The sequence below is a fragment of the Sinohyriopsis cumingii genome, unplaced genomic scaffold (genome assembly GCF_028554795.1).
Source record: "Sinohyriopsis cumingii isolate HCF-2022 unplaced genomic scaffold, ASM2855479v2 utg000972l, whole genome shotgun sequence".
NCBI lineage: Eukaryota > Metazoa > Mollusca > Bivalvia > Unionida > Unionidae > Sinohyriopsis > Sinohyriopsis cumingii.
The window spans coordinates 806,149-821,711 of NW_028315949.1; the positions used below are offsets into that span (position 1 = coordinate 806,149).

At 39.1% G+C, this 15,563-nt stretch overlaps 1 protein-coding gene across 1 annotated transcript in view; it reads left to right on the plus strand.

Annotated features, from left to right (window-relative positions):
* The window catches only part of LOC149772929 (uncharacterized), a 33,671-nt gene extending 18,688 nt beyond the window's left edge, over positions 1 to 14,983 (plus strand). Inside the window, exons 6-9 of the mRNA XM_089947096.1 lie at positions 484 to 777; positions 3,210 to 3,371; positions 8,434 to 8,528; positions 14,921 to 14,983. Of these exons, the coding sequence (XP_089803222.1) occupies positions 484 to 777; positions 3,210 to 3,371; positions 8,434 to 8,528; positions 14,921 to 14,983 (614 nt within the window). The remainder of the gene's footprint in view (positions 1 to 483; positions 778 to 3,209; positions 3,372 to 8,433; positions 8,529 to 14,920) is intronic.
* The last annotated feature ends 580 nt before the right edge of the window (positions 14,984 to 15,563 follow it).

The following is a 15,563-nucleotide window of genomic DNA, read 5'->3' on the forward strand; positions in this document are numbered from 1 at the left end:
TTGGTTATTCTGTACTATTAAGATCACCTAATCGAAAACTAAAGTGCTTTTATTTCTACTGATATTTTCGTCTAAAACAACTTTTCAGTATCTGCTACTTTCTAAACAATTGTACTTAGCGATGCTTACTGATCGAAACTGTTCTTCCATATTTCATTGATTACAATAGTGTTGCAACATAGGGACACAACAGTCTGTTGAATGTGTTCGATATTAATATGTTCTATGGAATGGCACTGCCAATATTTATCGACCCACTAAAAGCGAAGGAAAGACGAAGGCAAACACATTCAGCAATATATATTTTAGGACACTTTGGCAGGCGAAATGCGCTTATTTAGAAGTTAGCGCCCAGTTTCTAAGTCAATTGATGATTCGATTAACTAACGTGTGTTTCCAAATCCTTTTGCGACAGACGAATTGAAATCTGACACTCTTTATGTTGTCTTTTGTTCTATAACTGAAGTTTATTTCCTGATGTAGCCCCCTCCCAGCCTAAAGCCACAGCAACGTCAACCAACACCACCAGTATCCAGATTAATATAACCAAAGGAGAAGGAAATGTTAATCAGTATGAAGTAACCGGTTGTACAAGTAATAATACGTGCACTACTAATAAAACTACCTTCAAAGATCAGATTCAAGGTATGGAGATATATACGTTTTCACACGAAGCTGACGCCGGAACATGTTTTAACTTTACTATTGTTGCCATCGTCAGTGCGAATGGAACAGACGCCAGGAGTACTGTGGAAAGTATTAATAACGTGTGCTACGGTAAGTAAACTAAACTATTGTTCCTTTGTTTCCTACACAGCTTCTCTTTGAAGATCTCTTTTACCTTTCTTTTCCTTTCTTATCTTTCCAAAAGCAATATTGTTCAACACTTAGCAAAAGAGTCAAAATAGTTTTGGAACAAACTGTTTTCCTTTACCTATCAAGATGGATCATATTGATATGAATAGAATATATACCTCGCAATTGTAGTGTAGTTCCTTTTTATCAAATATACGAAGACTCACATGTCGCAACAATGTCACACAACAAGTTAGTCTGCATTGATAGGATAAGAAAATCACGTGCACTCTATTTACTCCTTCAGTATTTTGTATTAGAAGACAAAAAACAATCAACGACTTTGATCTAACCAGGCTCTGGTTTCATTGATCATCCAAACAGTACAAGATCACCAAACGTAAACAAATATAACGAACTAAAATATTAGACACAAATCTATCTGAGCATTTACAAACACCTTGGTCTAGTCAAGATAAATGTAAACATTTACACGAGGACACTTTTCACACAAGGAGGTATATTATCGGCCTAGGCCTCTACTTTTCTTCCTTGTCTGTATTTGAAGTTCTCTTTCTTCTCCCTGTATTTGCATCATTTTCTTCTGAAGCTCAAGCTCTCTTAATTCTAATTACATTTGGAATTTCACCTCCAACTCGTTAAATTTCGTATCCGATCCGGATACGTACTTACTAATCAGACCCAAAGCACCTTTATCCAAAATATTCTTTCCCACCGAAAACTGAATCAAAATATTTGTCTTCTTTTTCGCCTACGTTCAAGAATCCTTCTTTGCGAAAGAAAATCATAATGTCTGTGGAGCTTAAGAATCTTCTCATTTGTAAACGGCTCTATTTCTTCTCGGCTACAATTAAACATATCGTAATCCTCCTACCATGACATTGTTAAAAGCGTGTAGTTTTCACTAAATATGTCTTAAATGTGTGAAATGAAAATCTTAACCAGCGATGATTAACTCTCGAAACAAAGTAAATATAAATTATAAGAGTTCTACTTTCTCGGAAATAATTTTTACAAATTCATATTCCAGACCAGCTCCAAGATTCTTCATCAGTTTATATGGTCTCGAACTAACTTGAAAGAAAGCCATCACGTTTAGTGGCATTCAAACAGTAACTTAATCCTCAAGGTTAAAAATGAATATTTCAGATGAACTTCCAGTATTGTGAATTAAGTCCAAAATCAAAGCAACAGCTCTATCACAAGTCCAAAGGAACTCAGTGTTCCAAATAAATTCCTCATCTTGAATGTGCTGCGGTACTTATAGCCCTGAATGTGTTGATTCGCCTGCAGGATAGATGTTTCACAAAGAATAAATGCAGAATGGCTTTGAATGAATTCAGATTAATCCCAAAAGCTATTTTCATTCCAATCAAAGGGCACTTTCAAATCACCTTTGATGATTTAAACAAATAATTCCTCTCAAATTAGATCTAAATTCAGCAGTAAATCTTTCAACAGAATGAAACTAAAGTAAGAATGAACAATTCTTACTTATTTTATGTTATAAACATCCAAACGATTCTATCTCGCACTTTATCAACAAATGATCGATCTTACAATACATCCCGACTTGAGCTATGCTGCAATACAACTCATGCATCCCAACGAAAATTACACCAAACTGTAAACATATTCATTTTACAGAACATTATACGGTCATCATCAAGGCCGAATACATAACTCAAACCCAAGAAAACGAATTATTTATAGCTTCGACTTCATAATCATCCTAAAACATAATCTACACACATAGACGTAAAAGTCCAATGTAATATTTTGATAGAAAATGATTATTTCAGTCCACATTTATAGACAAATGTAAATCACACAATTTAGATATATATGAAAGTATTGTAATATATACATATTGACAACTTATATTAAGTTGATGATGCGTTTGGTTCTGCTTGGTTATTCTGTACTATTAAGATCACGTAATCGAAAACTAAAGTGCTTTTATTTCTACTGATATTTTCGTCTAAAACAACTTTTCAGTATCTGCTACTTTCTAAACAATTTTACTTAGCGATGCTTACTGATCGAAACTGTTCTTCCATATTTCGTTGATTATAATAGTGTTGCAACATAGGGACACAACAATCTGTTGAATGTGTTCGATATTAATATGTTCTATGGAATGGCACTGCCAATATTTATCGACCCACAAAAAGCGAAGGAAAGACGACGACAAACACATTCAGCAATATATATTTTAGGACACTTTGGCAGTCGAAATGCTCTTATTTCGACGTTAGCGCCCAATTTCTAAGTCAATTGATGATTCGATTAACTAACGTGTGTTTCCAAATCCTTTTGCGACAGACGAATTGAAATCTGACACTCTTTATGTTGTCTTTTGTTCTATAACTGAAGTTTATTTCCTGATGTAGCCCCCTCCCAGCCTAAAGCCACAGCAACGTCAACCAATACCACCAGTATCCAGATTAATATAACAAAAGGAGAAGGAAATGTTAATCAGTATGAAGTAACCGGTTGTACAAGTAATAATACGTGCACTACTAATAAAACTACCTTCAAAGATCAGATTCAAGGTATGGAGATATATACGTTTTCACACGAAGCTGACGCCGGAACATGTTTTAACTTTACTATTGTTGCCATCGTCAGTGCGAATGGAACAGACGCCAGGAGTACTGTGGAAAGTATTAATAACGTGTGCTACGGTAAGTAAACTAAACTATTGTTCCTTTGTTTCCTACACAGCTTCTCTTTGAAGATCTCTTTTACCTTTCTTTTCCTTTCTTCTCTTTCCAAAAGCAATATTGTTCAACACTTAGCAAAAGAGTCAAAATAGTTTTGGAACAAACTGTTTTCCTTTACCTATCAAGACGGATCATATTGGTATGAATAGAATATATACCTCGCAATTGTAGTGTAGTTCCTTTTTGTCAAATATACGAAGACTCACATGTCGCAACAATGTCACACAACAAGTTAGTCTGTATTGGTAGGGTAAGAAAATCACGTGCACTCTATTTACTCCTTCTGTATTTTGTATTATAAGACAAAAGACAATCAACGACTTTGATCTAACCAGGCTCTGGTTTCATTGATCATCCAAACAGTACAAGATCACCAAACTTAAACAAACATAACGAACTAAAATATTAGACACAAATCTATCTGAGCATTTACAAACACCTTGGTCTAGTCAAGATAAATGTAAACATTTACACGAGGACACTTTTCACACAAGGAGGTATATTATCGGCCTAGGCCTCTCCTTTTCCCCCTTGTTTTTATTTGAAGTTCTCTCTCTTCTCCCTGCATTTGCATCATTTTCTTCTGAAGCTCAAGCTTTCTTAATTCTAATTTCATCTGGATTTTCATCTCCAACTCTTTAAATTTCGTATCCGATCCGGATACGTACTTACTAATTAGACCCAAAGCACCTTTATCCAAAATATTCTTTCCCACCGAAACCTGAAACAAAATATTTGTCTTCTTTCTCGCCTACGTTCAAGAATCCTTCTTTGCGAAAGGAAATCATAATGTCTGTGGAGCTTAAGAATCTATTCATTTGTAAACGGCTCTATTTCTTCTCGGCTACAATTAAACATATCGTAATCCTCCTTCCATGACATTGTTAAAAGCGTGTAGTTTTCACTAAATATGTCTTAAATGTGTGAAATTAAAATCTTAACCAGCGATGATTAACTCTCGAAACAAAGTAAATATAACTTATAAGAGTTCTACTTTCTCGGAAATAATTTTTACAAACTCATATTCCAGACTAGCTCCAAGATTCTTCATCAGTTTCTATGGTCTCAAACAAACTTATAACTAAACGATCACGTTTAGTAGTATTCAAACAATAACTTAATCCTCAAGGTTAAAAATGAATATTTCAGATGAACTTCCAGTATTGTGAATTAAGTCCAAAATCAAAGCAACAGCTCTATCACAAGTCCAAAGGAAATGAGTGTTCCAAATAAATTCCTCATCTTGAATGTGCTGCGGTACTTATAGCCCTGAATGTGTTGATTCGCCTGCAGGATAGATGTTTCACAAAGAGTCAATGCAAAATGGCTTTGAATGAATTAGATTAATCCCAAAAGCTATTTTCATTCCAATCAAAGGGCACTTTCAAATCACCATTGATGATTTAAACAAATAATTCCTCTCAAATTAGATCTAAACTCAGCAGTAAATCTTTCAACAGAATGAAACTAAAATAAGAATGAACAATTATTATTTATTTTATGTTATAAACATCCAAACGATTCTATCTCGCACTTTATCAACAAATGATCGATCTTGCAATACATCCCGACTTGAGCTATGCTGCAATACAACTCATTCATCCCAACGAAAATTACACCAAACTGTAACATATTCATTTTACAGAACAGTATATGGTCATCATCAAGGCCGAATACATAACTCAAACCCAAGAAAACGAATTATTTATAGCTTCGACTTCATAATCATCCTAAAACATAATCTACACATATAGACATAAAAATGCAATGTAATATTTTGATAGAAAATGATTATTTCAGTCCACATTTATAGACAAATGTTAATCACACAATTTAGATATATATGAAAGTATTGTAATATATACATATTGATAACTTATATTAAGTTGATGATGCGTATGGTTCTGCTTGGTTATTCTGTACTATTAAGATCACGTAATCGGAAATTAGAGTGCTTTTATTTCTACTGATATTCTCGTCTAAAACAACTTTTCAGTATCTGCTACTTTCTAAACAATTGTACTTAGCGATGCTTACTGATCGAAACTGTTCTTCCATATTTCATTGATTATAATAGTGTTGCACATAGGGACACAACAATTTGTTGAATGTGTTCGATATTAATATGTTCTATGGAATGGCACTTTCAATATTTATCGACCCACTAAAAGCGAAGGAAAGACGAAGGCAAACACATTCAGCAATATATACCTTAGGACACTTTGGCAGGCGAAATGCGCTTATTTAGAAGTTAGCGCCCAATTTCTAAGTCAATTGATGATTCGATTAACTAGAGTGTGTTTCCAAATCCTTTTGCGACAGACGAATTGAAATCTGACACTCTTTATGTTGTCTTTTGTTCTATAACTGAAGTTTATTTCCTGACGTAGCCCCCTCCCAGCCTAAAGCCACAGCAACGTCAACCAATACCACCAGTATCCAGATTAATATAACCAAAGGAGAAGGAAATGTTAATCAGTATGAAGTAACCGGTTGTACAAGTAATAATAAGTGCACTACTAATAAAACTACCTTCAAAGGTCAGATTCAAGGTATGGAGATATATACGTTTTCACACGAAGCTGACGCCGGAACTTGTTTTAACTTTACTATTGTTGCCATCGTCAGTGCGAATGGAACAGAAGTCAGGAGTACTGTGGAAAGTATTAATAACGTGTGCTACGGTAAGTAAACTAAACTATTGTTCCTTTGTTTCCTACACAGCTTCTCTTTGAAGATCTCTTTTACCTTTCTTTTCCTTTCTTATCTTTCCAAAAGCAATATTGTTCAACACTTTGCAAAAGAGTCAAAATAGTTTTGAAACAAACAGTTTTTCTTTACCTATCAAGATGGATCATATTGATATGAATAGAATATATACCTCGCAATTGTAGTGTAGTTCCTTTCTGTCAAATATACGAAGACTCACATGTCGCAACTATGTCAAATACCAAGTTAGTCTGCATTGATAGGATAAGAAAATCACGTGCACTCTATTTACTCCTTCTGTATTTTGTATTAGAAGACAAAAGACAATCAACGACTTTGATCTAACCAGGCTCTGGTTTCATTGATCATGCAAACAGTACAAGATCACCAAACTTAAACAAACATAACGAACTAAAATATTAGACACAACTCTATCTGAGCATCTACAAACATCTTGGTCTAGTCAAGATAAATGTAAACATTTACCCGAGGACACTTTTCACACAAGGAGGTGTATTATCGGCCTAGGCCTCTCCTTTTCCTCCTTGTCTTTATTTGAAGTTCTCTCTCTTCTCCCTGTATTTCCATCATTTTCTTCTGAAGCTCAAGCTTTCTTAATTCTAATTTCATCTGGATTTTCATCTCCAACTCTTTAAATTTCGTATCCGATCCGGATACGTACTTACTAATTAGACCCAAAGCACCTTTATCCAAAATATTCTTTCCCACCGAAAACTGAATCAAAATATTTGTCTCCTTCTTCGCCTACGTTCAAAAATCCTTCTTTGCCAAAGAAAATCATAATGTCTGTGGAGCTTAAGAATCTATTCATTTGTAAACGGCTCTATTTCTTCTCGGCTACAATTCAAAATATCGTCATCCTCCCTCAATGACATTGTTAAAAGCGTGTAGTTTTCACTAAATATGTCTTAAATGTGTGAAATTAAAATCTTAACCAGCGATGATTAACACTCGAAACAAATATAAATTATAAGAGTTATACTTTCTCGAAAATCGTTTTTACAAATTCATATTCCAGACGAGCTCCAAGATTCTTCATCAGTTTATATGGTCTCAAACTAACTTATAAGAAAACGATCACGTTTAGTAGTATTCAAACAATAACTTAATCCTCAAGGTTAAAAAATGAATATTTCAGATGAACTTCCAGTATTGTGAATTAAGTTCTAAATCAAAGCAACAGCTCTATCACAAGTCCAAAGGAACTCCATGTTCCAAATAAATTCCTGATCTTGAATGTGCTGCGGTACTTATAACCCTGAATGTGTTGAAAAAAACGATTCTATGACGCACTACATCTCGAACTGATCGATCTTACAATACATCCCGACTTGAGGTATGCTGCAATACAACTCATTCATCCCAACGACAATTACCACATACTGTAAACATAGTCATTATACAGAACATTCTATGGTCATAATCAAGGCTGCATACAGAACTCAAACCCAAGAAAACGAATTATTTATAGCTTCGACTTCATAATCATCTTAAAATATAATCTACACATACTACACACATAGACAGAAAAATGCAATGTAATAGTTTGATAGCAAATGATCAATACAATCCACATAAATAGACAAATATTAATCACACAATTTTGATATATATGAAAGTAATCTAATATATACATATTGATAACTTATATTAAGTTGATGATGCGTATGGTTCTGCTTGGATTTGCTGTACAATTAAGATCACGTAATCGAAAACTAAAGTGCTTTTATTTCTTTTAAAATTTTCGTCTGAAACAACTTCTCAGTATCTGCTACTTTCTTAACACTTTTACTTTGCGATGCTTACTGATCGAAACTGTTCTTCCATATTTCATTGATTATAATAGTGTTGCAACATAGGGACACAACAATCTGTTGAATGTGTTCGATATTAATATGTTCTATGGAATGGCACTGCCAATATTTATCGACCCACTAAAAGCGAAGGAAAAACTAAGTCAAACAAATTCAGCAATATATATCTTAGGACACTTTTGCAGCCGAAATGCGCTTATTTATAAGTTAGCGCCCAATCTCTAAGTCAGTTGATGATTCCATTAATCTAGCATGTGTTTCCAAATCCTTTTGCGACAGACACATTGAAACTTAACACTCTTTATGTTGTCTTTTGTTCTATAACTGAAGTTTGTTTCTTTATGTAGCCCCATCCCAGCCTAAAGCCACAGCAACGTCAACCAACACCACCACTATCCAGATTAATATAACCAAAGGAGAAGGAAATGTCAATCAGTATGAAGTAATCGGTTGTCTTCTTGGCATCCGTCCGTCTACGAGAGACGATGGCATAGCTCCAAAGTACGCTTTTGCTTATCCTTCTTTTTAGCTCTCTTTTCAGCTTGCTTTATTCTTCTCTTTTCCTCTGCATTTTGAACTCCCTGCCTGACAGCTAGACGCCAGCTGGAACGGTTGTTTGCACAGCTCTCCCAGTCGTTGACATTGATGTTTGCTGTCTTCATATCCTTCTTGCAAACATCTTTGTAGCGCAGATGTGGTCGTCCAGTTGGTCGTGCACCTTCTGCTAACTCCCCATATAACAGGTCCTTGGGAATGCGACCTGGGTCCATTCTCTTGACATGGCCGAGCCAGCGAAGGCGCCTCTCGCTGAGTATGGAGAACATGCTGTTCATGTTGGCGCGTTCTAGAACCTCTGTGTTGGGTACTTTGTCCTGCCACTGGATGTGCAGAATGCGCCGCAGACATCTCAGGTGGAAGCTGTTGAGTTTCCTCTCGTGTCTTGCATAGGTGGTCCATGTTTCGCTGCTGTAGAGAAGTGAGCTGAGCACGCACGCTTGGTAGACACGCAGTTTGGTCTTGTCTGTGAGGTTGGGGTTGTTCCAGACCCTCTGGTTAAGTCTGGCCATCACTGCTGCTGCCTTGGCAATCCTGCCGCCCACCTCAGAATCAATGGAGAGTGAGCTGGAGATGTTAGACCCGAGGTATGTGAAGTTCTCGACAACTTCCAAATTGTACCCATCGATGGAGACAGAGGGAGGGGAGTCTGTGTCCTGTGCCATGACATTTGTTTTCTTCAAACTGATGGTCAGTCCAAATTCCTTACATGCATGGGAGAGGCAGCATACCAGCTGCTGGAGTCCATCTTCCGTGTGTGATGTCAAGGCTGCATCGTCGGCAAAGAGCAATTCACGGATGAGTACCTCTGTGACTTTAGTCTTAGCACGGAGACGGGCGATGTTGAACAGCTTGCCGTCAGCCCTGGTATGGATGTACACTCCCTCGCTGAAGTCCTTGAATGCGTACTGGAGAAGCATGGAGAAGAAGATGGCAAAGAGCGTCGGTGCAAGGACACAGCCTTGTTTGACTCCGCTAACGACTGGGAATGCTTCAGATGTTGTGCCATTGAAGCACACTGTGCTGTGCATGTTCTCGTGGAACGACATAATGACAGCAAGCAGACGTGGGGGGCAGCCGATCTTCTGCAGGAGTCTGAAGAGTCCACTCCGACTAACCATGTCAAACGCCTTCGTCAGGTCTATGAAGGCAATGTAGAGGGGCATCCGCTGCTCGCGACACTTCTCCTGCAGCTGACGTAGTGAGAAGATCATGTCTACAGTTGACCTGCCGGCTCGAAATCCACACTGGGATTCTGGGTAGACGCGGGAGGCTAGGATCTGCAAGCGTGCCAAGGCAACACGGGCGAAGGCCTTTCCGACGATGCTGAGGAGGGAGATGCCCCGATAGTTGTTGCAGTCGCTACGGTCTCCTTTGTTTTTGTACAAAGTGACGATGTTGGCATCACGCATGTCCTGTGGGATGTATCCCTGTTCCCAGCAAAGGCAGAGGAGTGTGTGTAGGGGCTGGAGCAGTGCTGGTTTTCCGCTCTTGAGGACTTCAGGCGGAATGTCGTCGCTTCCAGGAGCCTTCCCACAGGCAAGGCAATCGATGGCTTTTCCGAGCTCTTCCAGGGTGGGCTGTGTGTCTAGCTCCTCCATGACAGGCAGGTCTGGAATGGCGTCCAGGGCAGTTCCAGTGACATTGTTTTGGGTTGCATATAGCTCAAGATAGTGCTCAACCCATCGCTGCAGTTGTTTCCCCTGGTCTGTGATGACTTCGCCCGTCTTGGACTTGAGGGGGGCGGTCTTGTAGCTGGGGGGGCCTGTCGCTTTTTTGATACCCTCATACATTCCTCTTGTATCTCCGGTGTCAGCAGCTGTCTGTATACTGTTGCAAAGGTTCAGCCAGTAGGTGTTGGCACAGCGGCGGGCGGTCTTCTGGGCGTTATTCCTTGCAATCCTGAGGGCTTGTAGTGTTCTGGGGCTAGGTGCAGCCTTGTATGCCAGAAGGGCTTTCCTCTTTGCCTCAGTCACGGGCTCCATCTCCTCCCAGTTTGCCTCATACCAGTCGACATTCTTTCGCTCCCTCTTCCCGTAAGCTGTGATGGCTGATTTGTACACAGAGTCACGGATATGGGACCACTTGGAATCAATGGTGTCATCAGGTGTCACTTTGGTGAGGGCTTCCTTCAGTTTGCTGATGAACTGCTGTGTTTTCTCTGGGTTGCTTGCACAGTAGGTGTTGATACGTGGGTGACCCTTCTTCTTGGCGTGGTGCAGCTTCTTGGGTAATATTCGCACCTTGCTGGCCACCAGGGAATGGTCCGTGTCACAATCGGCACTGTGGTAGCTGCGGGTAAGGAGGACACTGGCCAGTTCTGCACGCCTGGTGATGACGAGGTCTAGCTGGTGCCAGTGGCGTGAACGTGGGTGTCTCCACGACACCTGGTGGATCTCCTTGCATTTGAAGAAAGTGTTTGTCACACATAGGCTGTGGGAGCAGCACATCTCCAGCAGTCGCTGACCATTCTCGTTGATCTTGCCCCTTCCGTAAAAACCGAGACAGGTGGACCAGGCCTCATGGTCAGCTCCCACTCTAGCATTGAAGTCTCCTAGTAAGTAAAGGCTTTCATTGTTGGGGATACTGGATATTGCCTGATCCAGAGCCTCATAAAACTTGTCTTTCTCCTCGTAGGTGGAGTAGAGGGTTGGGGCGTACACACTGAAGATGTTGACCGGGCCTAAGGATGTTGACAGCCGGAGGGCAAGGATTCTCTCAGTACCTGATGATGGAGGTTCAATGAAGGCGATTAGCGTGTTCTTGACGGCAAAGCCTACACCATGCTGCCTAGGTTCATCCAAGGGCTTCCCCTGCCAAAAGAATGTGTAATTGGCTTCCCTGATGGTGCCGCTGTCAGCCAGTCGGGTCTCCTGGAGGCAGGCAATGTCGATGTTCAGTCGGGAGAGTTCTCTGTCAATGACGGCAGTCTTCCGTGCATCGTCGATCTGCTGTAGGTCAGTGGTCAATCCAGGACACATGGTCCTGATGTTCCAGGTTGCAAAACGAAGAGTTGGAGTCTGTTTATTTCTTCTTTTAGTCTTTCCTGGTGCAGAGTTTTGTGGCCCACTTGTTGAGATGGTTCTCTAAGCTCCACGCACCCAGTGAAGCAGGCAGGCCATGGCGGGCAGCACCTTACTGACTGGGGGCTGCCCAGCTTGAGGCGGGCGGTAGCTGTCCAGTGAGACCTGATGATCTCTCCCACCGTCAGAAGTAACCCCTGGCGCCAAGCTCTACGCCAATCGAGCTTTGACTTAGAACCGGTAAACTGCTAATTCTCGTGTTGTGCCGACGCCGTACGACGACGCTGGAGTGTCCTCTCCAGTGGAGCTATGAAGCCTGGGCAGGGTGGTATGGAGAATCAGCTGTTGCCCATGCAGCAGATCCCCCCTCTCCACGCAGCTGGTGTGCCCAAGGGAACGACGAATGCCGATACAGCTTGGCACCAACGGCGTCGCAGGAGTTGCCGGAATGACGTTGAAGTCAATGTCATACCGCCTTAGGGACTCCATCTCCGGATTTTCTGTCGGGGTTTACTCCCTTAGCCTTTCCCATGAGTGGGTATAGCCACAAGGCAGCAGAGGTTTGGAATCGGAGTTTTCCTTCTCCTAGATGAGCTACCATCCAAGGTTTACGAGTCCCATCTACCCGAAGCAACTGGTTTTAAGGCGCCAGTGGGCCGCCTTCACCCCTTCTCCTGTTAGTAGAAAACATGGTCTGCCGGGCTTCAAATCTAAGCCACTCGCGAAGGCCAGGAGCTGGATTTTAGTTGACAGAGGCAGTAGGAGACGCAGGCCGTATGTGGCATTTTGGAGGATTGGGGCGCTTGTCTCCCACTCCCACCCCGGGCAATGTCAACCTTAGACCACAAGTAATCGGTTGTACAAGTAATAATACGTGCACTGCTAAGAATTTCCCTTTCAAAGATCAGATTCAAGGTATGGACATATGTACGTTTTCAAACGAAGCTGAAGCCGGAACTTGTTTTAACTTCACTGTTGTTGCCATCGTCGCTGCGAACGGAACAGACGTCAGGAGTACTATGGAAAGTATTAATAACGTGTGCTACGGTAAGTAAACCAAACTATTGTTCCGTTGTTTTCCTACACATGCCTCTCTTTGAGGATCTCTCTTACCTTTCTTTTTATTTCTTCGCGTTCCAAAAGCAATATTATTCAACAATTTGCAAAAGAGTCAAACTAGTTTAGCAACAAATTGTTTTCCTTTATCTATCAAGATGGATCATATTGGTATGAATATAATATATACCTCGCAATTGTAGTATAGTTCCTTTTCATCAAATATACGAAGACTCACATGTCGCAACCATGTCAAATACCAAGTTAGTCTGCATTGAAAGGATAAGTCAATCACGTGCACTCCATTTACTCCTTACGTATTCTGTATTACCTGACAAAAAAATAATCAGCGATTTTGATCTAACCAGGTTCTGATTTCATTAATCATCCACAGATTACAAGATCCCTAACTTAAACAGACATAAAAAAACTGAAATATTACAAGCAAATCAATCTGAGCATTTACCAATTCCTAGGTCTAGTCATGATAAATGTAAACATTTACACGAGGAGACTTTTCACACAATAGGTATATGTATCGGCCTAGACCTCTACTTTTCTTCCTTGTCTTTATTTGAAGTTCTCTCTTTTCTCTCTGTATTTACATCATTTTATTCTGAAGTTCAAGCTTTCTTAATTCAAATTTCATTTGGTTTTTAATCTCCAACTCTTTAAATTTCTTATCCCATCCGGATACGTACTTACTAATTAGACCCAAAGCACCCTTATCCAAAAATATTCTTTTCCACCAAAATCTGAATCAAATTTTTTTTTTATTTTTCGCCTACGTTCAAGAATCCTTCTTTGCAAAAAAATATCATAATGTCTTTGGAGCTTAAGAATCTACCCATTTGTAAACGACTCTATTTCTTCTCGGCTACAATTCAAAATATCGTCATCCTCCTTCAAAGACATTGTTAAAAGCGTGTAGTTTTCACTAAATATGTCTTAAATGTGTGAAATGAAAATCTTAACCAGCGATGATTAACACTCGAAACAAATATAAATTATAAGAGTTCTACTTTCTCGGAAATCATTTTTACAAATTCATATTCCAGACGAGCTCCAAGATTCTTCATCAATTTCATGGTCACAAACTAACTTAAATGAAAACCATCACGCTCAGCGGTATTCAAACAATAACTTAATCCTCAAGGTTAAAAAATGAATATTTCAGATGAACTTCCAGTATTGTGAATTAAGTTCAAAATCAAAGCAACAGCTCTATCACAAGTCCAAAGGAACTCCATGTTCCAAATAAATTCCTGATCTTGAATGTGCTGCGGTACTTATAGCCCTGAATGTGTTGAAACAAACGATTCTATGACGCACTACATCTCCAACTGATCGATCTTACAATACATTCCGACTTGAGCTATGCTGCAATACAACTCATTCATCCCAACGACAATTACCACATGCTGTAAACATAGTCATTATACAGAACATTCTATGGTCATAATCAAGGCTGCATACAGAACTCAAACCCAAGAAAACGAATTATTTATAGCTTCGACTTCATAATCATCTTAAAATATAATCTATACATACTACACACATAGACAGGAAAATGCAATGTAATAGTTTGATAGCAAATGATCAATACAATCCACATAAATAGACAAATATTAATCACACAATTTTGATATATATGAAAGTAATCTAATATATACATATTGATAACTTATATTAAGTTGATGATGCGTATGGTTCTGCTTGGATTTGCTGTACTATTAAGATCATGTAATCGAAAACTAAAGTACTTTTATTTCTATTGATATTTTCGTCTGAAACAACTTTTCAGTATCTGCTACTTTCTAAACACTTTTACTTTGCGATGCTTACTGATCGAAACTGTTCTTCCATATTTCATTGATTGTAATAGTGTTGCAACATAAGGACACAACAATCTGTTGAATGTGTTCGATATTAATATGTTCTATGGAATGGCACTGCCAATATTTATCGACCCACTAAAAGCGAAGGAAAAACTAAGTCAAACAAATTCAGCAATATATATCTTAGGACACTTTTGCAGCCGAAATGCGCTTATTTATAAGTTAGCGCCCAATCTCTAAGTCAGTTGATGATTCCATTAATCTAGCATGTGTTTCCAAATCCTTTTGCGACAGACACATTGAAACTTAACACTCTTTATGTTGTCTTTTGTTCTATAACTGAAGTTTGTTTCTTTATGTAGCCCCCTCCCAGCCTAAAGCCACAGCAACGTCAACCAACACCACCACTATCCAGATTAATATAACCAAAGGAGAAGGAAATGTTAATCAGTATGAAGTAATCGGTTGTACAAGTAATAATACGTGCACTGCTAAGAATTTCCCTTTCAAAGATCAGATTCAAGGTATGGACATATGTACGTTTTCAAACGAAGCTGAAGCCGGAACTTGTTTTAACTTCACTGTTGTTGCCATCGTCGCTGCGAACGGAGCAGACGTCAGGAGTACTATGGAAAGTATTAATAACGTGTGCTACGGTAAGTAAACCAAACTATTGTTCCGTTGTTTTCCTACACATGCCTCTCTTTGAGGATCTCTCTTACCTTTCTTTTTATTTCTTCGCGTTCCAAAAGCAATATTATTCAACACTTTGCAAAAGAGTCAAACTAGTTTAGGAACAAATTGTTTTCCTTTATCTATCAAGATGGATCATATTGGTATGAATATAATATATACCTCGCAATTGTAGTATAGTTCCTTTTCATCAAATATACGAAGACTTCCATGTCGCAACTATGTCAAATACCAAGTTAGTCTGCATTGAAAGGATAAGTCAATAACGTGCACTCCATTTACTCCTTACGTATTCTGTATTACCTGACAAAA